Raw genomic sequence first — 25654 nt, 5'->3', positions numbered from 1 at the left:
ACTTCTTGTCCGACTGACTGGTGTCTTAGACTCACCTCTCCACTTGTTCAGAGAACTGCCCTTAGAGCTCCAGATTTCAGCTCTTTTTTTTTTGACCGCCTCATGTGCTAGACATGCCAAGAGTGAACTTTCCTTCCCAACTCATCATTTGTTTTCTTGTCAAGTCTAAACACGTTTACTGGATCAGGATTTATCTGATGTTCTTCATACCGTTCCAAACTAAACCGGTCTCAGTAAATAATAGAGCTGTGCACCTCAGGCTCTGCATAAGTAGCCTACATAGGAAATCAGTCTATATCCAGCTTAACCCTTATTTGTCATCCTGCAAGTGTTTGCTTTCCCTGTTCTTATAGGAATAGCCCTTTGGAGTCATCAGAGATCCATTACAAGGACGAGGTTGAACCTAGCTGCTTAATGTACCAGTTTTGACAAGAGATGCGCTGATCCTGGTGCGCTGATTTAACAGCTCCCAGCCTCCCACACACACGTCCACAACTTCTGAAGATATTAGAATCAGAAAAAGCAGCAAAATTTTAGCAGCCCGGTGTCACAGACCTCACCGGCACTGCCTGTTGCTTCCCCGCAGAAGGTCCCACCGCTCCTCCCCGGCACCGGCTGCCAGCGGCGCAGGGCTGCGGCTTCGCTGGCGCGGCCGGCCGCCGCCGCAAAATCCCACCTGCGGCCTCTCACCGCAGGGTCGCAGAAGAGTCATCGTGAGGCTCGGTTATAATCAACTCCTCACGCTGCGTGCGCACGGGACCGCGCTGAAGAGCTGCAAAAATACCATACGCTTGAACTTCTTAGAATCGTCCCCGTTAAAAGCCAGTGCCTCAGCTGTTAAGACTGGAGACATAATGGGGCAGGAATGCATTACCTGCAGCACATGATACCCTGCTAAACCCTTTTAACACCATTCTTATCAGCACCTCTTCTCATCCCCTCCCTTTGCTCATTACCAGTGTTAAGGACACTTAGACAAGCCTCAGAAGCAGCGATTACACCAAATCCCAGAGAACACAAGCACCGTCCTCCCTTTCAACAGTTCATTCAGCAGGATGAGTAATGAACAACTTTGGCTGAAACTGGGTTACTTGGAATTATTTTTGTGCTATGGGAAACGAGTGCCAAGGCCATACTCTCTCCACTCAGCCTCTTTACATGCACATCAAACAAGAACGGACGCCCTACTTCCTCAGGTACGGGCATGGAGTAAGGTGATTTTGCCCTCCTTCCCCTCCGGCACCGCAGGATTCCTGCCTCATGACGTCTGACACCGGGATGCTCCAGAGCCCGTCAAACCCACCACGACTATAAAACAGCTGGGGCTGTGCCTGCCGGGAGGGCTCAAGCCCAGCCCACGGGGCCAACTCGGTCTCTGGCCGAGGCCGTCAGGCTGCCGCGAGCAGCGCTGCCCCGGGAGCGTCCGCACAACCCTCTGCTCTCCCCTCGGCTCCTGCTCCTCCCCTATCTCGCCTCCCTAGTCTAAACTGCAGCATTTTTGCAACAACAATAGCTCAAAATCTTTAAAAAGGTCAAGCCTCTCCTGCGAATGGCTTTAGTCAGGGAAGGCGGCACAGGCGCTGCCCGAGCCCCCCAAGGACGCCCCAGGGTCAGGCACAGCTCTGTCCGAACTCCCCTGCCAAGAGGGGAACACCCACCCTGCCCCGGCCCCCCGCGCTCCCCAGGCTCCGGGCAGCGTCCCTGGGCGCAGGCTCGTCCCCCGCCCCTCCCTGTCCCCCCAGGCACCCAGGGGAGGCGAGCGGGGGGGGAATGAGGTTTGGGAACCGGGCGCGAGCCTCGCTCGATGAGGCAGCCGTGCTATTCCCCATCAGCTCTTCAGCAGCATCCGCCACCTCCGGCACGGCTGGGAAGGGACACGGCGTGGGAGCGATCTCCCACCAGCCCAGACCAGGCAGCTCCCTCCGCGCCCGCGGCCCTCCCAGATCGCTGCGCACAAAACGGGCACGTTAGAAGAGTCTCTACAACAACTTTACCTCCCCGCCAATGGGCTCAGACGAATGCAAGCTTTTAAGTCGCAGTCAACAACCCACCCCACAGTCACGGTACAGTCATTTTGCTGAAATAGCGAGGGCCTGCTTCCTGCTTCAGAAAATAAACTCTTTGGGGCAGGAACCAATTTTCTGTTAACTGTACATGGAGAGTCTGGCACTGTTTATTTCAAGCTGTTAGCCATTAACAAAAAGGGAAACAAACGGTCATGCAATGGCTATTCACGAGTCTGCTTCTGCTCAGCATGAGAATAAGCTGCTTGCTCATCTTGTCCTAATTCCTAGGCAGGTAGAGATTCTCCTCTTAATTACCGGAGAAACCCAGCGCCCTCATCACTGCTACCCCAGCTGTGGATACAGTTTGTGAAATGAATCCATGACGTGGGAGAGGGACCACACCACGTCGCTGCCCCAGCAAAGCCAACCCTCCCGAGCCGCCTGTGCTCGTCCCATCGGCTGCAGAGAACCACGACGGCCGGGACGCTCGTGGCACGGACCGACACAGCGCCGGACCCAGCACCTCCTCTGCTCCGCCCGCACCGGCGTACTCCGTCCCTGCTCTCCATTGCTCTCCAAGCTGGGAGCGTGCACCAGCTGGGAGGGAGGGGAACGGCTGTGAAGCCTGGGCACAGCACGGGCGTACGGAGGAGAAGGTGCCGCTGGCTGTAAAGGCCCAGAGCACCAGGGTGGCTGGAATACGGGTTCCATCTGTCTTAAGTAACTTCTCATACACTTGGTTTTAATTTCGGGATAATTTACTCTCTTAATTTAAGAACAAGCTGAGACATTTGCCATCAGCTGTTCTTTATTTAAAGATAAATGCACTGTTTTTTCTTCTATTGAGTTTAACACTGCAATGATTTTTTTTCTCTTTTTCTTGCCTGCAAGCAATGGAGAAGCTGTCTCATACCACTCCAAAGCAGAGGCTCTTGCTTTGCAAACCTGTACGTCCAGGTCTAAACTTTAAACACACTCTCCTATTTTACCCAGTGGTCCTGCTCTTTGCAAAGCCCATCACCCAGGCTCTTTACAACGGGGATGTCGGCAAGCCGTCAGCCTCAGATATAATTACCCAGTTGACGGCACCGCAGATGCATGCCTGGAGGAGACCCTTCTCCTTCCCGGCCGATCCAGATACTGTCTGATGTGCACGTAGGTGAGAAGTGGAGTTACAGAGGTACTCGGCACCCCTCTGCTGCGTCAGACCAGCACAGGAACGCCAGGAGACCAGTCTGGGCAGCCGGGGCTCTTGCCGGCTGCCGTAGCTCCCGCTTCACTGCGCCCCAGGGCGACGCTGCTGGAGCACCGTCCCCTTCGCTGGCAACAGCCCCCGGGGCGCGGGCTCCCTCCTGTGCACCTCACGCCAGGCAGAAAGATGCTTCTGCCATCACTGAATCCTCCTGCCCATCACCTGGGACTGCAATGAACATCGGGGCAGAGGGGAAGAGCAGTTCTCCAGTCTCGGCTAAAAGTAAAGATTTACGGAGAAAGATCAGTTGCTCAATCCAGAGAAGTTATTTAACTAAAAGCCTGTTGCCACATGAGTTGTTGTGCTAAGAGTAGCTTTCTCTTCCAGAAAGCAAAGCGATACACGCAAATGTCTGGAGTAAGATTTACGATTGCGAATGTGAAAACCCATTAAATGCCTTTTGGCAAAGAGGTATCTCCTTGTATTTCAGGGCATAAACCAAATTCTAACAGTTGGGGGATAAGGCCAAGCTTTCTGAGAAAGCGAATCCCCTGGGGTCTCACGTAACCACAGGGTCTCCGTCCTCTTCTGTAAAAACTCTGGTCCCCAGCACTGTCACCCGCGGGGCTACGGCAAGAGCCGAGCCTGCGGGTTCGGTGCGGGGACTGCTCTGAAGTTCCCACTTTATGCCCCCATTAGAAATAATCAAAGAGGGCACAGCTATAAAGCTCTCAGGAACCAACACTAAGCCACTATTAATAACATATCTTTGCAAGGTCATTTTCTTAATAGCCACCTGTATTTACCAGAAGACTAAAGAAAACAAAAGGAAAGCACCCAGCCCCAGCGACACAGTGCAGGCTTCAGCAGCAGCTCCAGCTCCTTCTCGCGGCAGCGACTGCAGCAGCCTGCGGCGGCTGGGAAGGCAGGCTGGCTCCCTGGGAAGAGCAAGGGGGAGGCTCTCCCGGGAACCAGGAACGATGATCTGCAAGGGAAACCATTACCCAGCCAGAGGAACGCAAGCATGGAAGTTGCAGATGTTGGTGAACCGACAGCATGGGCAGGTCACCGCTCCATACAGGAGACAATCTAGCAAGTAGCCTAGAGCAAGCCAGGGCTAAACGATGGATGAGCTTTCAAAGTAGACAGGTATAGGACTGTGCAAACTGAAAAGGCTTTATGTTAAAGATGCTTAAATCCAGCAAGCAAAAATGTTTTAATTGCTCAGCTCTCTGGCAACAAGACAAAGCTGTAATGTTTTAACTCCTGAGCCTGTCTGAAGTCGAGTTGTCTGCTTCAGACTCCAAGCACCGTCATGTCTGACTACCCTCCGACAGATAGCTTGCCCGAGCGCAGGCTGAAGCAGCGAGCAGTGCCAGTCAGCGGCACAGCGCAGACAGCCGCCCCCCAGGGCACCCGGCGACGCGGGTGCGGGCGTACCGGTCACCCACAGAGCAGCACGGCTGCGCGGGGCTGGGGGGAGCTGGTCTGTGGACGTCGAGGGGAGAGAAAAGCGATCCCACCTGGCCGGCAGCGCGAGAGACAGGCAGCAGGCTGTGCCAGGAGGGCCTCAGCTTTCAAACGTCTGGTTATTCCACCTTCTGCTCTTCCCACGGGTTTTTAAGGCCAATAGTACCCAAAGGGTAGCGAGAAACCCACCGCTGAAGCTGGAGCATCACGGTGCTGCAGCACCACCGAAGGCTTCTGCACACCTGACTCTTGCATACCGTCAGACCGGCCACGAGAAGAAACAGCATTTTAAAACATGGTGATGGCCTTCGAAAGCGGTTCACTTCAACTTGTTGTGATCTTGAAAACTGGCAAGAAACTGTTGAGTTGGCCCAAAGACATTTCTCTGGTGCAGGGCAGAGATGCCTCAGCAGGGCAGGATGCAGAACAATAATCCATATGGAGAGTGACTGAAAGGGAATCGGAACAGACTGCACAGCAGTCTGGCTGTTAGCCCTCTAGGAAATTTGCCAAATACTGTGTTACTTTTTCATTTAGCTCTATGCTATTTAAAGGCAATCCCCTCAGGAATGCAGCCTAAGGTGTCCCAGTCCCGTGCTGCCAGGAACACTGCACAGAGGCAGCTCTGAACTGGCCAAGGTGGCCATCAGATCTCATGCAACCTTGGAGGGATGAGGAAGGCTACCATTTCTCAGGGGAGGATGCGGGGGACGCAAAAATGACTCCCTTCCTGGATGGGATGGGACAACAGGAACCCCTGGCCTGCCAATTGATTTGGAAGCGTGTCGTGTTGAAGCGTTCTTCTGTTTCAGGGACAAGTGTGGTGTCACGAGGACCAAACCCTAACGTCTGTAACTCACCCGAGCCATCCTAGCCATGCAAAGTGATGCCCTGCCTACTTGTGCCAAGAAAACACAAAATCTGTGCTGAGGCGGATGCACTTTTTGTTAACCAAATCTATGTTATCGCAGGAGAAGGAGGGATTGGAAGGAGTCCTCCTCCTTCACAGGCCGCGAGTGTGCCTGGCAGCAGAGGAGCAGCAGCACTCCTCGCCGGGGCAGCGAGCCCCAGCCCCCCGCAGCCCCAGCGCCCCGACAGCGGAGCGGGGGGACGGAGAGGCAGAGCCAAACGCCAGGTTTGATCAGAAAGAGGCGGCGGGCCATCTTGCAAGGGAGGAGCCCACATCAGAGCTGAGGAATCTGCAGGGTGCATTTTAGAGCCGGCCGGTATATAACCTGGGCATCTTGAGGGAGTCTATAAATCGAGAGAGCTGACAAAGGGGTCAGGAAAACATTCATGTTTTTTCTGTTAACTCTTCCAGCATCCTTCTGGCAGAACTGGTTGGACTTGAGCTTGCAAAAAACCTCAAATCTGTCAAACATTTTAGCAAAGCAGGAGTGATCTGCTCTGCTCGAAACCACACGAATCCCTCAGCGTGCTTCAAAAGGGAAGAGGAATCAACGGCATAACTTTTTTTTTTTAATCTTTTCCCTTTCTAATCCCTTAGAAGGCAGTGTATGTCTATCAAACCTTCTTAAATATCCCTGAGTTACTGCCAGTAAGTTCACTATCATATTATGCAAATACGATAAAAGGAAAACTACATCTCTAGCCCTTCTCCGCTCCCTCCCAGGTGTTTGTGCTGCTCTTCAGCTCCCAGCCCGCTGCTTCTCCCCCCCGTCGGAGGCTGCTGGTTTACACCAGTAACAGGAAGGTAGCAGGGGCAGAAGCAATGCTTTCTTTTCTCATCGGGGAAGCTTTCTGATCTGCTGTTGTAAAAAATCTCCAAAGGTGACCTAAGGTTTTCAGAGATGCATTTGATGGACTTTAAAACACGAGGACACACTGAAAAACCACCTTTCAATATTGCTCTTCAACTTCAAGAAGGAAAGGTCTAGCTGGAAAATCACCAAGAGTTAGGACAGAAATCATCACCTACCACTACCCTGCATGCAATATTTATAAAGGAGTCCGATTTATTGCCTCTTCCCCAAATTAAAGACTTTATCCATGTACCTCAGGGTAACATGATGAAACCTCCGCCGCTCCACGGTCTCACCCAGGGGCAAGGCAAAGGGCTGCTGCTGCCCCACGCTAACGCAACCCAACGCTTCTAACCCTCTGCAACACCTCGAGGCTTAAAAACTAAGAGGCACAAATACCATTTAAATTAACGATACAACACAACCAGGCGGGGGAACAAGACAGCACGCGATTAAGAGCCACGCGAGCAGCCCAGGCCGCCTCCTCTCCCCCAGCAGGCGTCTCACGGCCCGCACCCGCGCGCCTCGCAGGACGGAGCCCACCCTGCCGTAACAGGAGGAGCGCCGGCCGGGCCCCGCCAGCCGACACCGGGTGCTCCACCAGCAGTTTGTCTGGCAGAGAGAGCCAAGACTCCACTTGCTATAAATCAACAATAACTTGCTGACTTAAACAAGCAGCTGGTATTTACTCTGGCTGCACAAGCCAATCCATTTGGCCTCACATAGAATTGGTGTAGAGCAGAGAGACAAATCCGTAAATGATTTACTTGGGAAAAATATGCCAAACTTATCTATTAATATTATTTGCCTGTCCCATTAAGGCCACAGGATGCTGTTGTCCTCTACGGCACAGCCCCGATTCTTCCTTGAGCCAGCGCTGGCAAGTTCACTCCTGGCACGCATGATGAATGAGGGAAAATGCAACGCTGAAAACGCGCAGGATGACGCTAGAATTAATCCAGAAGCAGCGCTCTGACAACAGCGGGCGAGCGCCCATCAGTCTGGGACCTCCGCGCGACAGCGGGAGGACGCGAGGCGCGGGAGGGGAGGGTCACGGTGAGACAAGCCAGAGACAGAAGCCTCCGTCCCCATCGCTGGCCACCCGCCGGGACCCGCGGTGCCTCCCTCGCTCAGGGATGCCGTGGCCTGTAACGCCGGTTGCCAACGGTGCGCCAGCGCACCAAATACGTTATGTTAGCACCGAGGAAGAACGATGATTTGTACTGGTTCATCACCCCAGAAAAGAAGTCAGATGTGCGATTTACAGGCACGTTACGTTACCAGACATTTAGGCTTCCACAACAAAGACTCTCACTCTGCCCCTAAGGAATCATGACTCTAACTGCGGTTAGAAACCAGACGTTGCTGACCCACAGCCCAAGGAAACAGCTGGGCTCGCTCCTTCTACGTGCCAGTTACCAAGGAAAGATGGTGCAAAGACCTTGCTGTTGAAAGGCAACATCTGGGCTCACTCTTATCTCTGGAGAGCCTGGCACTCCAGAGCTGGACGTGAAGGAGAAGTTGCTTTCTCAAGGGTTGGGGAGAAGGATCATGGACACCAAGGTCAGAGCACAGCTCTTGATGGACAGGCAGTTCTGCCGTTTTGCAGGTATTGAGAGAAGTGATCCTCTGAAAGGGATGCAAGAGAGGAAAAGCATCCCCTCAATTTGGAGCTGTGGGTCTGAGACCGCAGGAGGGCTGATGGGAACTTAAAGCACCCTTGAGAGTCAAGAGAAGCAGCAGGAACTGACTCTCTGGGGTCTCCTGAGGTCACTGAGATTATCAGGCATTGAAAAGGATTGTGTTTCAGCAAACTGGTTCGGCTACTTTTTGAGGGCAATCTGTAATGTGGAATGACAAACACAGAACAAAGAAATCAACTAATCCTTGAATTTTCTCCTTTCCTAGTTCAAGAGACTTTAGAAACCCATCACACTTTGTCCCCACCACTCTTGCCTCAGTCCCCTTGGCTTGGCAGGCTCCCCAAAGGAAGGCTGCTTAACCTCTTTCAACTGGAGGAAAACCTATCATGATGCTGCAAATGCCTCCAGCACTTATACGGTAATGACTTGCCTGCTGATGAGAGAACTTGTGTCACCAGCATTTGACTCTCAGGCTACTTTGGTAGAGAACGCCAACACTTGGAGGTGGGAGTGATTTGCCCTCCTCTCTGTATGCATTACCTTCAGCCGCCCGTTTGAAGAAGACTTTGCAGCTACCGCAAGTGAGGGCTCCGTAGTGGCACCCAGATGCTTCATCTCCACAGATCAGGCATGTCTTTTGAGGTGGAAAGTAATAGTCAATGGCCAAGGCATGTTCACGGCCAGTCTCCAACCTGCAGCGTAAAACAGAAAGAGAACAAGGGAAAGGGTCAGCAAGCGGGGTTAGGACCAGCTATGGGTGAGCACAGCGGGCCGCGCTTAGGAGAACGTTCATGGCAAAACCCCAAATTTCGGTGATGGGACAAGCCAAGCACTGATCAGAAAGGAGGCAAGCAACGACTAAGCCAAACCTCGCTCTGACCACGCAGAAGACCAACACTTGTTTGATCAGGTCTATGGAGAAGCTGCTTTTTCCAAAGGCATGGCAGCAGGAGAGGTGCTTCCCAGAATCACAAGTCAACGCACATCCAGGCAGTCTGGGGAGCAATCGCATTTTAAGTTATTTGCTAAAACTGGCTTTTTGTCAAAACGCCGGATGAGGCCATTAGTTTCTAACAGTCAGTAGGTCACCGCAACTTCTTGGTCAAAATTAGATCTGCTTTTGGTTTCTGGTATTGTTTGAAAGCTTGCAGGCAAGGTCTTAGAAATTATTAAGAGTGAATGTAACAGTGCCGGGACTTCTTAGAAAAAATCTTCATACTCAGAAAAGCCGCATTTGGGCCCACAGGGTGAATAAACCCAAAATCCACTGAAACAGACAACAGCCCTGGGAGAGAGGGCAGCCAGAGCCCACGCTGTCAATCTTCTGAGAAGTCTTGCGACTTCTGGAGAGAGGGGTCAAACACCAACACAGACCCAGGGCAAGGGAACGCTGTCCTGCTTCCCAGCCCCCCCACCCCCAGCTGCCGCCCGCGGCCAGGGCCCCTCCGCGTCCCGCCGGCGGCTCTGCCCGCCTGGGTACCACGCACGCGAGGGGACACCTCGCACACCGAAAGAGCGGCTGGCAGCATCGAGGTTTAATTAAGGAAAGACATGCGTGCTAATCACCAGCTTTTCCACTGGTGTTTCCCTCTCTGCCGTAAGTTATAACGCACGGCGATGCCGCCCTGCACTTCATTTCAGCCAAAGACTACGGTGCGGTTTGCCTTTCACGCGGGTCAGGGCTCTTGGCTGAAGCACGGCTGTCTTTTCTAAGCCACTCACACCTTGAGAGTGAAGCATGAAATGGGACAGCTACGGGTGAGATCAAAACCCAGGCTCACCTCCCTCCTCTGATCTTGCTGTCAGTTGTGTCCTTCAAGAACGCCGCTATCGTCTATTCCTCGTAGGGGAGCTAGGCAGATCCTACCTAAATTGTAGGTTAATAACTGGAGCAGCAGTTTTATCCTTTGCTCTTAAGGCAAGAAACATTTTGAGTCGTTCCTCATCTTTCCGGCAGGAGCAATCAGAAGCAGTGACTCATCTCTAGATGCTGCTCAACTATCCTTCCCTGACAATCACAATTTCCAAGGCTTTTCTTGAATTACCAATCAAATGGAGGAGATACAGTCGGTTGCAACATATCTGCCATAGTTAAGTCCTGATGCAACAAACGCCTCCCTGCCTCGCCCCCCCGGCATCCCGCCCGTCCTCCCGCGCAATCCCGCCGCCCGGCCCCGGGCACCCCCGTGCCAGCTCTGCACGAGCACCCTACGCTGCACAGCCCTCGCGCTCAGCTCGAGGTGCTGCTGCAGAGCGGACACGACTAAGAAACAACCGGCAGCAGATATAGAAGCTTTGCCAAAAATGCCTTATTTATCCAGCAATTTTTTAGAAACCAGCAATACCAGACCTTTCCTCTAATGACGCGTTACCTTTCCTCTCCTCCCTATGCAATCAGAAACGTGAAAAGGGCTAATTTATCTTTTCCCACAAGACCTTCCACACTGTGCTTTCCCTGTTCTTTGCACTATGTATTTCAGATAGGAAATGAGCAAAAGCAGCTCCCACCGGAGCAGCTGTTGTGGTGACAGAAGCAGAACCCCCAGAAGACCTGGGAGTATTTTTGAGGCTTAATTATTTAAAGCTGCAAAGTAGGTCAGCAATTAAGGCTTGAGTGGCTTTTTAAAGAGCTGTTTCTCCATGAGAAGAGTTGTGCAAGTACAAATACACCTGCATGCACGTGTGCATCTAGTGTACCTATATACGTGCACCTGCCTAGGGAGGGTGCTGAGCAGAGCGTCCCAGAGGCGCTGGGGCTCTCCTTGCAAACCCCTCTCTGCTCAGCCAGTCTCGCCCCAGCTGCCCACTTCGGGATGGAAATCAGAGGGAGCTGGCAGCCACGACAGGTTAATCCTGGCTGTGAGACAGGCTGGGCCCGGGTGTAACGCTCCTGCCACCGGGGTTGGCACAGGGGAGCATTCAGCCCCCGCGTCCCACCGCCTCCCGAGACTGATGCTTCGGCAGCTGCGGAGCAGCTCGGCTGTAGGCTGAGCCCTGCAGCACCAGCGCGATTTCCAGCTCGCTCCTGCACCTTTACTGCCGGCAGCCACTGTCCACAGAGCAGAAGGATTTGCCTGGGAACCCCCTTGATTTTAAAAAGATGCCAATTTGCCTTTGCCTTTTTATTTTTAGAGGGAAAATTGCAAGAAAAACATAACTGAAAACATGGGCAACTCAGAGCGAGCTATCAGAATGGTACCTTTAACCATCTATTTCCACTTTCCAAGAGACCTTTTAAGAGCATTCTCAAAATCTGTAGGTATAACGCTGCAACGAGCCGAAAAGGCAGCTTACGGCGGCTGCAGGGGCGTGCGAACCGGCAGCATTCTGGGCAGCGCCCGACGCCCACCTGCCCGGGGGTCCCAGCGACCAGCAGCGTTTCCAGCTCCTCCGCCCCTGCGGGCTCACGATCTGCTGCTCAAAGCTTTCCTCCAAGCAGAAGTTTTGCTCTGCCGGTCCCTGCTGATTGCGCCCACCCCACGGAGCCACAGGAATACTGAGGTCTGGCAAAAACAAGCGCCGAGCGCATTGCGGAGGGCTCCAGAATACGAGACCGTCGTTTGCACAATATGTGGCAAGTGTCACGCTGCCTGAGAAACCCAAAGCAGGGCGATAGCGCGGCGCGGGCAGACACAACTGCTGCAGCAGTGACGTCGGGCAGAGATTCCAGCCCTGGAGCATGGCTCGAAGGCCAAGGTCAGGGCTGCTCACAAAGGAGCGTGGCAGTATTCAGGGGGGAGAAAAAACAACCTCAGTATCTCTCTTACGGCTGTAGGAAGAATTCTGCTGTCGTTTCAGAAGGGTTTTTTAAGGAAACGAATCGAGTCTGTTGAGCTCCTGCCACATGCAAATACTTCTGTAGAGCAGGAACTACGATTTCGCAATGCGCCTGCTTGTCAATAGTTAATTTCACCAAACAGCCCAGATTTTACAACACCCAGAAAACGAAGGGCAATCACGGATAAGAGAAAAGTCAACCACTTCTCATAACCCACAAAGAAAGTTTCCGCCTCAGCAACAGACGGCACACGCTACCCAAAAGGAGCCAAGGCACCACGGCCCCCCGCCGCTGCCCAGAACTTCGGAGGCAGACCACAAAAAAGTTGTGTTTGCTGCTTTATCTGCGTGGCTTCTGCAGTCCATGCCTACCTGCTCGAATAAGATTAATTCATTAAGCAGTTCACCATGCTAATATTACATGATGCATAATCCTTACACTCCCTCTGCTTTCCATCAGCCTGGCGTAACTGAACAACCACAATTTTCCATGTTAAAATCACCCCAACAGTTGCACCAGAACAGCCCACCAGACCGAAGTGAAACACTGCAGCGTTGCTCTCGACGCGGCTGTGCCCTGACGGCTGGCGCAGCCTCCTCGTGGCCTCGGCTCACGGCACGAACTGCTCAGCGCCAGGGTTTGCACCGGCGGGCTTGGAACCCGCTCCGGGATTTAGCCGCCTTGCCCAGGAACACGTCTGCTAAAGCACGGCGCGGTGGACTTGCAAACACGGGGACTCAGCTGGCCTGGCCCTCGGAGAATCCCCGAGCAGGATTTGCCCGCCCGCCCACCCGCGGCGGCTGCCACGCGCCCCAGCTGATCCCGGCCCGGCCATCAGCCGGCAATCCCCGGAGCAGAGCACTTTCGGTCACACACCTTGCCCTTTGGCAAAGTGGCTGCTGGTTTTGCAAATTTACAACGCTGTATCTAAAAATCTGCCTGGCCACAACGCTCAGGATGCGGAGCCATGAACTGAACGAGCGCTTGCACACAAACCTGGATGGCACAGAATCCTGCCCAGTCATTTCGAGTCCTGTCATTTCTGAGATACTGTTATGTTATCAGTAGTAAATGTCGCCTTTAAAGTGGCATCATCTGTGCATGACATTTTCAAACAGGGTATTAAAAAAAATGACTGGCTTGCAGTCAATGGAGGTGCAATCTTCAATCCACAGTCATTAAGCCGCGCTGATTAAGATAACAAGGCCTGCACGGAAACTTTAAAGCATCCCATCTGTTAAAATGCTTTGAGCACTTTAATCTATAAACATGCAGCCTTGTACACTGAATTTATTTCCTTTTTTCTAAATAGCCTTGAATATGTTTCTAAACTGACCATGCCTTGTTTTCATGTGTAAGTGCTGGAGGCGGAGAGGCGAGATAGCATCTTTGAGAGAGCAGAGCACGGTGCACAGTGCAAATAACAGGGACAGTCCGTGGTAAACACACACGGGAACTTGGTCTTCATTGGATTTAAATAAACTTTAGCAGATGACAACGGGTTTTCCAAACATCCCTGGCAGCGAGGGCTGGCAGAACCAGCAGGCTCTCGGAGAGGGTCCTGGGCCCGGCACCCCGGGGACAGCCCCCCAGGGCCACCGCGGCCAGCCGCGCCGCTGCACGCCTGCGGACGGGGTGGGCGGCACAGGCCACGTCACAACGATCATCATCGGCTCTCACCTTCCAGTCGTCCCCAAGAGAGCAGCAGAGACGAGGGCAGAACGGCGAGGGGAGGCAGGCGTGCTGCTCTGCAGCCTCCGTGTCACACAGGTGGCCTCCGCGGCAGGCAGCTGCCTGCCTTTTGGATACCGAACCGAGACCGAAACTTCTGCCTCAAAACCTGATCTCCAGCCAGGGAGCTCAGGGAGCAGCTTAAATAAATCAGAGAAGATGAAACACTTGATTCCCCCAGACAGAGAGGGGATCTGCAAAAAGAGACGGCATAAACGTATTGCAAGGTTACTTAAGATGGGACCTCACCTGGTTACGGAGCACGAAGGGGACAAAAAGCAAAACAGGAGTAATGCAAGCGGGCTGTAGCCCTGACGAGCACCCCCGAGGTCACCAGCGCTGTGCACCACATCGTCCTGGTGACTGCAGAGTCACCTGGAGCCTCCAAGGACAAGACCTTGGTGTCCTTGGTGCACCGAGAGCCCTACTTATTTCCCAAGGAAACAGTCTGTCCTGACTAATATTTTTTAAGTTAGTTTAACCCCCACCATAACCTTCCATTCTCAAATCCATCTCCTCTGCTGACAGAAAGGAAATGTGACTATAAAGAAAACTCCAAATACTGAGATACTCTTGGTCCATACGTTTCACGCTCCAAGGGACACTGCCATCGTGCCAGACAGGGGGCACCGCCTTGCAGCCCCCCAGAAAGCATCCTGGCACCTGGCTGGGTACCGCAGGCTTGTAGCACTGCGTACTAACAGCCTGCTTTTATAGGAAGACATTTAGCTTTCCCTCTGCGAGAACTAAGTGCAGCAATACTTATTAAACACGTAGGAAGAGATGATGCAAGCTCCTTGGCGGCTCCTCGCAACAGCCAGACCTGAAGCGCGAATCTCCGGAGGTAACAAAACATCACCTGCCTGAGCCAGCTCCCATCGCGCCGGCCGGGGCCCCCCTCGGCAGCCCAGGCGTGCTGGGGCTGGGAAGGGGGACCGGAGGCCGCCGGACCCAAGCCGGCCGCGCCAGCAGCACGGCCCCTCGGCCTGGAACAGCGCCGGCGCCGCGCTCCCAGGGCAGGAGGCAGGAATTCTCTTGGCAGGAATCCCCGTCCTCACCCAGGGCTCGCCGGGCTCGTGCAACCAGAGATCAACGTGGGGCAGAAGACCAACGCTACCCTCCCCACGCGCCCTTCACGTGCAGATTAATGTTCCTTTTGTTTTTACAGTACACGGATCTTAATGCCAGCACTGCATTTGTAAATTAGACGAGTAGTCCCTGCTCCTGCTTGCAAAGCCTTTGTAGAACAATACCTGCTCCGGGGCCGTCCCCTGGCAGGACACAGGGGTAAGGGAGGCTTGCAGCGGCCGGGTGGTCGGCCAGCACAAACAGACCTGTGTCCGGTGACGGGGTGCAGCCAGAGCACCTCATATGAACCGGCCACTTGGTCCCTGAGGTATCTCCAGGAATCGCCTGGCCAATCAAAACGGTACTGCCGTGCCTCAAACGGAAAACGACAGCTGCTGGAGGGAGAGACGATACGGGACGCACGGCGCTGGCAGGACGGGGGGACTGACGTCAATGCCATATTCGGACACCCCGCTCACCTCTGCGCTCGGGCAAGGAGAGAGCCCCTCTCCGACCCACGGACACCCCCCCCGCAGCCTGGCGGCAGGACGAGCGCTGCGAGCCTCGCTCACCAGCCTCTGCTTTCTAATGCAGAACGGGAAACCTCAGGGCCCGCGTCCCGCTGGGCGCTGTCGGCAGAGCGCTCGCCCTCACCTCCAGCCCGCGGGCGGCCGAACCAGGCAGCCAGCCCTCGGGCGTCCCAAGCCCCTGAGCCCCCACCGGGGTCACCCCGAGTCGCGCTGGCTCCTTCCGAGGCTGACCGCTCCCGCCGCCCCCGGGCAGGGACCGGAGGGGCTCGCCTCCGCCCGCGCCGGAGGAGGATGCCTGCTGAGCGGGGATTCCCCCGCGGGCCCCCCAGGACCTCCAGCTCTCTCCACAGAATCTGATAAGGTACTGCGGAAAGAAAACCAAGGTGGACTGATTTAAATCAACGTCATATAGAACTTCAAATGTAATCAGAATTTGGCAACAAGGATCCCGCTACTTAAAGAATCGGTTTTCATCTTTTCTACCTCTGTCCTTTGCAGTGATTTTCCCTAAAGAATGCATTCAGTAATGTTCCCTACCTTCACATTTTCTCTTTGCAACGTGCAGAACGTGTTCATTTTAAATATGGCCATGCTGATGCCTCCGCAGAGGACGTGACAGTTCTTTTTGTCAGCAAGAGCCTTCTCCTGTTTAGCAAATACGCATTTTTTTTTTTTAAGCAATTCTACAGTTTGCCGTGACTTTTGATTTTCCATTCTATAACCTAGAAAATGGTGTATGACACATTTCTTACTTATTAGATGCTGTGCTAGTATTTCATTTGTGATATGTGTCAAGTTGCATTCAACTAGATCCATAAATTCAATGGAAATGTGAACATTTTAAATTGCTCTTTTGGTAAGTCAGAACTAAATTTATCAAAGCAGTCTGTATTTCAAATCAATTGACTACTAACGCCAAGCCAGGCTTATTTGTGAGCTGCAGACTCTGCTGACTGGCCCTTTTCTAAGGGATCTCCGAGATTTAATAGCCGTTGGATACCACCGGCCCACGCCTCATTCTCTACACAGGTTAGAAGAAAACCTCCCACATTTTCTGCCTTTTTCAACTCCGAGTAGATCTCCAGTTTGAATGACTAGCCTTTGAACTGAACTGGCTGCATAAATTGGATTTTCTCTACCTTCTGGAGCTGGTTTAGCAACGCAGAGAATTCCCGGTGCTGAGGTGCCGCCTTCTGCTGGGGGCCCGACCTCCTCCCATCGCCAGCAGAGCCTGTGAGCCACCCGCCGTTCTGTTTCACTGGCCTCCCGTGGGTTTCACAGGCTCCAGTCAACGCAGGCGTCCACAGCCTTCCGTGATGGGAACACGGCTCCACGCCTTGCCCCACTTGTAACACGTGCTTACCAGCCTTCCTCTTACTTACGGACGACGAACCATCACATCAGCTCTGCGGCCGGCGACGGCATCTGCCTCTGCTCCTGGGGAACTCGCGGAAACCTGTCTGAAAATCCCACTCCCCGGTGATTCCACCAAAGAACAACTCGGTGCCAAGGGGGGCTGCAGCCCGGAGCCCTCCCTGCCACGCTCGGACCTCAGACCACCAGTACAACTGCCATGACGGGAAGGCTCCCAGCCGGGCTGCTGAGGGATGACAGGATTCACTCCCAGACTCGGCTATTTAAAACACGTAATATTTTTCCTACTTCATTTGGCAGTGGAATTATTGCTAAGGAAACCGGTGCCTCAAATTCTGCATTTTAATTTCTCTGTTGGAGGAAGCATGAGTTGAAAACGGGCAGATGGCAGGCAACGGAGGAATCCAGCATGGAAAAATGAGAAGACCACAAACACCACTTATATCGGAGCACCCGAGCGGGGAGGCAGACCACGCGAGCGAGACCGGCTAGCATGGGCAGCAAAGCGAAAGGCAGCACCGCTGCCTTCCAGAGGGCCGCTGCTCCGGCCTCTCCCGCCTCCCCACTGCCGGGCGGGCCAGCACCCTCCTCCTCCTCCCGGCAAAGCGTGGCGGCCCTGGGAACAGATGGGGAAGAGAGGAAGAAATGGCAGCATCCAGCTCGGGGAGCGGCCCCCGCCTCCCGCCCTTGGCACCCCCTCTCGCCGGAGTGGGATGCGGGGATTTGCCGTGGTGGCTGTGCATCGCCAGCCGCGCCAGCTCCTGCGCCGCGCCGCGCTCCCCGCGCAGCTGTGGGCGGCTGCCGAGAGCCTGCGGTGGGGTTTTCGGGCTGGCCGCAGTGGGGACTTCAGCTGGTGCCAGAACTTACTGGCAGAACTGGTTTATTTTTAGGTATGTTTATACCAAGACCAAACCTTTGCAGAGACACAGCTGCAGGGGCATAAAAATGCTTTTCCTTATTATGGCTGGGAACGGGTATAAGCTGTATCTGCAAAATTGCTCTTCAGCTCTGCTGGCAAATCATTTGTTTTCTAGAGACCTCACAACTTACACCACAATATCATCTCCCATGCCCTCAAAGCAGATCATGCTTTGAGTCATCACATGAAGAGTAAATATGCAAATTATAACGAGGGTTTCACATAACTATGGGCTTCTTGGCACTCTCAGCCCTGATCTCAGCAACAGAGCGAACGCAGAGGCGAATTCGTCAGCATCCCGCAGCAAGCAGCTAACGTCCAGCCAGGTCCTCCTGCTCCGTGGCCTGGCTTCCCCGCCGGCTGCCCTACGGCCGCGCGTGCCCGCGGCTCACAGCTGCCCGCACCTGCCGGCTGCGGCAGGACCGCGGCACCTCCGCGGGGCCGGGCTGGCGGGGATGAGCAGCGAGCTGTGCTGGCGCGAACCCCGGCGGCACACTCGCGGCGAGCCCAGGGCATCCCAGCCCTGGGAAACACTGCCTTGATGCCGATACGTTCTTGTAGCGACACAAGGCATGGACACCCAGACCCATCATTTTGGGGGCTGAAAGCATTTCTTGGGAAATCTAGAGGGCAGAACCTTGCAGCAGCAGCAATCGGCTGATCCCAGGGGATCCGCGTGCATGGGAGGTGCCCCCGTAACCACAGACGGGCGCTGAAATCTGCAGACGCGCTGGCCCTGCCAGGCAGCGATGTCCTGAGGGAGCCCAGTGCTTTTGCAGTCGCGTACGAGGCCAGCACCCTGTCTGCTGCTTCACTCTGCCAAGCAGGCGAAGAACGAAAGCAGCCAGGACTCGTTTTCTTGTAAGCCCACCTGCAAACCAAAACACAGATGCCACGTCTAATTTTAGGCCTCTTAGCCTTGAGAGTGTTCTCATAATTCTCTTTCAAGCAAGCAGCGAGATAGTCATCTCAGGACAAAGCCGCCAAAGCGGCCGAGCGCCCACCTTCACCCCAGCTCTTGGAAAGCCGGAGGGTGCACGGAGGCAGAGCCCCATCCTCTCCTCCGGCCGCAAGGGCACAGCTCTGCCCTGCCGCCCACACGGCCAGGAGCAAATGGATCACCGCTGATCCCAGGGGATCCCCACAGGACACACGGAGCCCCCTCCGTTAACTGAAACAGGCGTGCAGAGAGACCGGCCCGCCGCCCCGCTAACCTCAGGCTGCCACCTTATCCCTGCGGGGACTTGGGCAACTGTTCCAGCTCAGGCCGTAATTCAAGTGCTTAAGCACCACTGCGGCAAAGCAGAGGGTGAGCTGCACAGAGGGAAAACCGCCGCCCCCAGCCCCCCTCAGCCGCCAGCCCCAGCCCAGCCTCGTCCCCCCCTCGCACAGCCACGGGCGGAGGATGCCCCAGCCCGCAGGCGCCCCGGCGCTGCCCCGCGGGGCTTCCCCTCGAAGCCGCCCGCCGAAACGGCCAGGAACCAAGGACCTGGCGTTTGGCACAGGCTGTGCTGTGAACAACAAAGGGAAAAAAAAATCCCTATGCTGCTATTTTTTTTTCTAATCATTTAAAGATGTTCCTGGGGACTTGGAAACGGATGGGGAAGTAATGGATTTCTTTGCAAGTGGAACATTGTATTATGAGTTAAAGACTTTCATCTCCAGCCACAGGGGACACATAAAAACAAAGCAAATAACTGAAAACCAGAAAGCTAAATGCATGCGAACGGGCCGAGCTCATTGGGATGACCTCACAGGTTCTGAAGCATGTGAGCAGACACGGGGCCAAAGCCCGGAGCCAGCCGAGGAGGGCACGCGGCCCCCACGGGACCCACGGCTTCGGGCTCCGGACCCCCGCTGGACATGTGCCACCCAGGCCTGCCCTGCCGAACAGAGCCGGCGCTCCCAGACAGCGGGAGAAGGGCCGGGGGTGACCTGGAGGGTTAGTTCTCAACTTTGGGCCTGAGCAGTGACAAGAAGAGGTGCCGACTTCATGCCAGCCCCCGCCACGTCCCCCCGCAGAGGCTCGCAGAGCCCCATCCAGCCCGGGGGACCCGCGACCGGCACTGCTTCCCACGGACAGCGTGGTGCAAAGCGCCCGTTTCTCCCCGTCTCCTCCACAGACGGTGTCTGCAGGCAGATGGCTGCGGGCGCCGAGGCAAGGGATGGAGATGGTATTTATACAAGAAGAGAATACGCATACAAAACCCATCCGTTCTGTCCGCAGGTAGAAGACGATGCATGCCCACAAACGCACACATGCACACACGATCCAAGAAAAAATGTAGATCATCTGCACAATATTTGCATGTGGTACTTCATTTCCTAGTTAATGCACCTAATTGCCACGCAGATGAAAGCAATTAACCTGACCTGCACACAAATTACTTTTATCCTTTTCTCTCTTTTATAAGAGGAAAGAGGAGCTGCCGAGATAGCCCGTCCAAACCCTCCCCAACGGCGCATCGAAAAATGTGCGGATGCTGCTGCTGCCCGCGCCAGCTTGGCGGCGGGGAGGAGGCAGGAGCCTTCGCGAGGAAATTACTGTTACAAAAACTTGCGCCTGGACTCTGTTCTCAGCACACGGGCCAAGGTCAAAGCATTTTTTCTGCCATTCCTAACCAGCAAAGAAGCTAATGCAGCTAAAATATGTAACACCAGTCAAACTGCTGGAGGGTTGGTGGGAAAACACCAGAAAAAGAAGTAAAGTATCATCTTGGGAAAGACAAGAAGCAGCCTGCTAAGGCCTTCCCCAACCAGTGAGAACACAGGGGGAGAGAAGCAGCAAAGTCCAGGGTTTTCCCACCTTGCCCCGGGAACTGAACATGTCCCAGTGACTCTATAAAACGGATTTTAGGAAGTCTGCAGCCCTCCCTCTGGCATTTGTGGGGACTGCTCCTGATAGCAGCTATTCCAGGAACACCCGGCAGGACGGTGGTCTGGCAGCACGGACGAAGATGCTGTTGTAAGGCGGGATTTACCCCCGAGGCTCTTCCCAAAGCCGCTGGCTGCGGCCAGCCCCAGTTTCTAGTCCCAGCAGGAGCACATTGGTGCGGAGGGGGAGGGCACCCACCAGCCTGCACCCACCCATCCTCAGACACTTCGCCAGCACATCAGGCCTTCCAGGCCCCGGCAAGAGCTTAACTCCGAGCTTCGCAGGCGGTGCTGGCACCCCGGATCAGACGGGCGGCATCCAGGGACAACCCTCCCCGCGCCGCCTGTCAGGGACACCTGGCTACAGACATTAAACGAGTTAAAGATAAATCCTAACAACCATGCCCGTGCACAGCGCGCGAGCAGCGGCCGGGACACCGCACAGCGCGCCGAAGCGGCTCTCCGCACTCTGCGCGGCACGACCAGGGCTCTGCCGGCCCCGGCGCACAGCGAGCGCGTCCTGGAGGCCGTCCAGCTCCCGTGGCGCAGACCCGCCAAAGCCCACCACGGTTACACGCAGTAAAACGCGCCTGGCTGCTCTCCCCAGCTAACCCACAGGCCTGCTGCCCGCAGCGCTCCCTCGCTCTCGCAGCAGAGGATGCTCCATACAAACAGTATCGGTGTCCCAATACTGGCGGTTCTACGCTGACTTTCTAAGCCTTATTTAAGACGTATCTTTTGCTCCCAGAGCTGTTTTGGAAGCGGCAGCCGCCTTGCCTGCAATCTCGAGGAGCTCAGCGCGGTCCATGGCATCACAGCCCCTCGGCAGCCCCGCGCCCTGGGCAGCGCGATGGAGGCACCCAACCGGCCCCTCCAGCAAAACCACGGGCTTCTCCACTGCTCTTCACAGGGGATCATTACTTGTTTAATATGCTGTGCTCCATTCTACTTTGTGATCGCACAGAAAAGTCACCGGGAGCCCTGCAGAGAGCTTGGGGCGTAAATCACCCAGTGTGGATACCTGAGACACCCGGAGCCGGGCGGCATCCAATTCCCATCCCAGAGGGACGGCTGCCCGCTGCCCGGGGAAAGGGCAGCAGCTATAAATACCTGTAGAGCTGGGCTATATTTTTAAGATTATTTCTGCTACTGCAAAATGACTTAATCTGCGGTCTGTGTCCCGACAAATCATTCTTACTGCTTCTGAGGACGTGTCAGCATTTGACTTTGTTCTCATTATTTAAAAAGCCTCCCCAGAGTGGGGGCTGGGGAGTTTCAAACCACAGAGGAGCGCAGGTGACCTTGCTCTTTCTGGCTTCTGCTCAGATTGCATTAAACAGGAAAAAAGCAGCGGCAAGAGCGCAGCGGGAGCCCAGCCCGCCCTCGCGGCCCGTCCCGGCTCCCTCTGCCCGCCGCCCGCGCAGGCACCCGGGAGCGCGGGGGCTCCCGCCCAGGTCCCCCGAGGTGAGGGGCTGCACTCCCGTAACCCCGCTCCTGCAAACGCTGTCCCAGTGCCCGGGACGTGGACGGGGTCAGATAACCCCGAGGACAGCGCTCAGGTCCGCTGAAATACTGACAGCGGCTACTGAGGGGGCACACGGTCCAGCACACAAGTATGCGGCTGCAGGACTCTCTCCCAAAACCAGCCCAAAACCCAGCCCGGCTCCGACGGCTGCCCGGGCCCACGGCCGTTCAGGCGCTGCTGCCACAGCCACCGCCTCGCGACAAACCTCACCTCCCTCCAGCCACAGAAAAGGAATAACACCTATTCCGCATGGTTGCTTGGAGGCTAAACGAATTGCTGCTTCTAAGTGCTTCAGAAGAAAAGTGCCAGAAAGCACAAAATACTATTACTGGTAGTATTTTTATTACTCTTACAGGATACATTTAACTTCACTTAAAAATACTCGCAAGAAGAATCAGGGTTGTAAGCATTATTTTGAGAGCAGAACAAAACAGAAACACACGTTGCAACAACCGCCAGCGCTGCCTGCTGCAGGTGAGCGAGGCGGGAGGGAGGGAGGGCGCGCAGGGCACCCGGCCGCCCAGGCGACGCGGGGCCGCGGGCCCTTCCCGGGGCCGCGGGCCCTTCCCGGCGCGGCTCCTCGCCGCTCTGACCCCATCCGGAGCTGGCAGGAGGATCAAGCTGTGGTTGGACGTGGATGAGTAGCACAGGCAGATCAGCGGAGAAAACAGCAGCAGCAGTGGATACGGTGAAAGGGAATACGGATGAAGAACCCCTGTCGCAAGCCTTTGCCGTGACAACCGGGTCAGCTCCTTTTTATTTTAATGAGCTTACTTGTACCACTATTATCATTAGAAAATAAAGCCAGTTCTGGTCCACACAGTGTGCAGCGACTATCGATAGCAGGGCTACCAGCCCGTCTGAGTTCAAATCCCAAAGTGACCAAACCACTTTCTTCCACCGCAGGAAACAATCGGAGCCTGGCTTCTCCGTGGCGTTAGCCTCAAACGCCAGGGCAGGGCTGGACGAGGTCGCTCCAACTCAAAAGCCAGCAATGCTCATGATTCATGCAGATGTGGCCACCGAGCTATCCATCCCCACGCGGGCGTGCTCCTTCAATTCCCACGAGGGAGATGCTCCCCACCTTTCACGTGCTAAGGAGGGATTGCTGCATTACTCACCCGGGGGCCCGGAGAGGCAGGGGCCGGCTCGGGCACGGCTGTGCCCACCCGCCCGCCCACGGCCGCACAGGGCTGCACGCAGCCCTCAGGCTTTTTTTCAAACGCCATCAGTCTTCCGAACGCTACGACAGACTCGCTAATCTAAACGAACTCTGCTCTCCTCAGCTGAAGAGTAATTGACTCTCCGTCTTGACAGAACAGATCACCGCATCCAGCCACCCCGCAGAGACAGCCAGGAAAGCGTCTGGCAACACCGGCACACGGTGCAGGGCAGTGACACCGACTGACAGAGCACTACACCCCCACCCCGGCCAACGGAGGATAAAACAGCCATTGACCACCCTTTGGGTCCCCCCGTATAGCATACCCAAACCTACAGGCAATTGCCGATTACCCCCCACGGGCCCCCAAAGCAGGCCAGAGGTCCCCAGGGACCCGCGGACCAACCGAAGGCTGCTGCCCCAAAGCTTCGGCACGACGCTGCCGAGCGGCGCCGGGGCTGGCGGCGCACGGCACCCCCAGCCCAGCAGCCCCACCGCCACCCAGCACAGCCGGCCTGAGGCTCACCTCGCCCCCGCGTCCCACCCTAACTGCCGGCGCTGGCTCCTCACGGCCCTGTCGTCACAACTGGCATCTCAAAATGAGGAGGACTGTTGAATGATGGAAAATCACCATCATCTACATTTTTTTCCCTTCCCCTGCATCAATGCTGCCCTGTATTCTGTAGACGCCAAGCCCTGAAACACCTCCCTCCCAAAAGACGGATCTTTTCACCCGGTGAAGCGCGCAGCTCACCTGCCCAACCAGAGCCCAGCTTGCCCGGCTGCCAGCTTCCCCAAGGTCCAGATTTAGCTCCCTCTGCATGAACTGGAAGCAGAGGATGAATGCCTCCCACAGCCTCAGCTCTTGGGACTTCCACCAGGACCGCAGAAAATCACAGGCATCCTTTGCCGTCAGCACACGAGCGCAGTCATGGATGAGGCTCCCTGCCTCGCTCATCAGCACAGCACTCGGCCCGCAGGACGCCGCGGCTGCCAGCAGCACTGCCAGCCATGCAGAGACACCTCAACTTCTGCCACAGGCTCTTTTGTCTCTGAGCAAAATTTATGTTTCCTGCTGCATAGCACAAATCTGAAGTTCACAAGACAACTTCTTTTACAGGCTTTAGCTTTTTCAAGCAAACACTGTTAACGATCAGACCTGATTTCCTACCCCTGGATCCCCAAACTCTTTCCAAAGGAAGGCTCGCCGCTCCGCAACTGCAGCCCGCGCAGCTGAGGCCTCTGGGTGTCCGAGCTGCGGCTCCTGCCGCCCTGCTCACTGAGGTGCCAGCTCAAACCCGTGAGCGATGGGGCCACTGGAAGTGTATTGTTCTCACCCCTAAGGGCGGATACAAAACTTAAGCATTTTTATTCAGCTTTCTGCCATATGACCCAGCGTCACTCTCTCTGCAAACGACCTGAACTACAAGGGACCGACAAGAAAATGGATGTGCTTTCGTACATTGGATAAAAGTTCCTTGCATCCTCCTACTGTTCATATTCAAAGGCAAATGCTAAGTTACACTTTGTACCAGTCAATTTAAAGCTCTTATGCAGAGCAAAACAAGCTTCTGCAAGGACCTGTACGTGTGGGGACAGCTGATGCACGGCGCTACCTCCTGCGCTGCCCGCACCCCAGGGGCCCGTGCCCGGCCCCCTCGCCAGGGAGCGCGCTGCGGACGCCGCAGCCATCAGGGCTCCCCTGGGCTGCAGAAGAGAAGTGTGATGGTCCGTGCACGCGCCACACGGCGCTCCATACGGTACAGCACCAGCACAGCATCCTGCATCCAACCATCAATCCCCATGGAGCAGCGTGCCAGGCCCGGTACGGATGGAGGGACCAACCCTTCGGGCTGGCTGGTCCGCCCTCGGCAGCCGAGGGTGAGCGGGAAGGGAAGGGGGACCCAGACTTGGCAGAGTCCCACCTGAGGCGAGCTGTTGCAGGCTGGGCAGGGACGCCCCGTGGGTGAATGCTCGATCGTGGTGTCGGCGTGGCAGCATCCTAACACCCGGCAGCGTGACCCCTCAGCACTCACCGCATCCTACCGGCATACTGGAAGGTAACACATCCACTGCTGTCCCCAACACTTCTTCAAAGAACACTAACGAGATCCAGACAGCGGTCCTGTGGCCTCCCCTCACTCACCGCCCGCTGGACTGTGAAGCCTGGGCTATAAGGAAGGACTCTGAGCAGGTTACTGGTCCCTCCAAGTCCATGCTGCTGCACAGGTTTCCCACGCAGAAGATTTATAGTGGCCAGAGAGGATCTTCCAGGCACTCCCTGCCGCTATCTGTGCCAGCCTGTGCGGGAGGAGGAGGAAATCCAGCTGAAGCAGAGGCTCACAAAAGACACTGCCAGACGTCTTCTGCTGCCACAGCCATGCTCGCGGCAGTGGCGGTCTGGGCAGAAGCCAGCAAGGTCCGCTCTGGAGCTACCTCCTGACCCCTGGTAGCAATGAGAAGTTGCAATATCGCAGTTTGGTTTGCAATCCAACAACTGTGAAGACAAGAGGAAGACAGTCTGCAGAGACAGGATGGCACTGCACTGCCAGGTATTAGGAGATGTGTGCTGGTTTTGGCTGGGATAGAGTTAATTTTCTTCACAGTAGCTAATGAGGG

The 25654-nt window shown here is 55.3% G+C and overlaps 1 protein-coding gene across 1 annotated transcript in view; it reads right to left on the bottom strand.

Moving 5' to 3' along the window:
- Positions 1-25654, bottom strand: part of AR (androgen receptor) — a gene marked incomplete at both ends in the record, with an annotated part of 55957 nt that overhangs the window by 18590 nt on the left and 11713 nt on the right. Inside the window, one exon of the mRNA XM_082322828.1 lies at positions 8615-8766. Within this exon, the coding sequence (XP_082178954.1) occupies positions 8615-8766 (152 nt within the window). The remainder of the gene's footprint in view (positions 1-8614; positions 8767-25654) is intronic.

The sequence above is a fragment of the Platalea leucorodia genome (genome assembly GCF_965183815.1).
Source record: "Platalea leucorodia genome assembly, chromosome: 10".
Taxonomy (NCBI): domain Eukaryota; kingdom Metazoa; phylum Chordata; class Aves; order Pelecaniformes; family Threskiornithidae; genus Platalea; species Platalea leucorodia.
The sequence above is the reverse complement of the archived record's forward strand: the minus strand, read 5'-3'. Positions and strand labels throughout refer to the sequence as shown.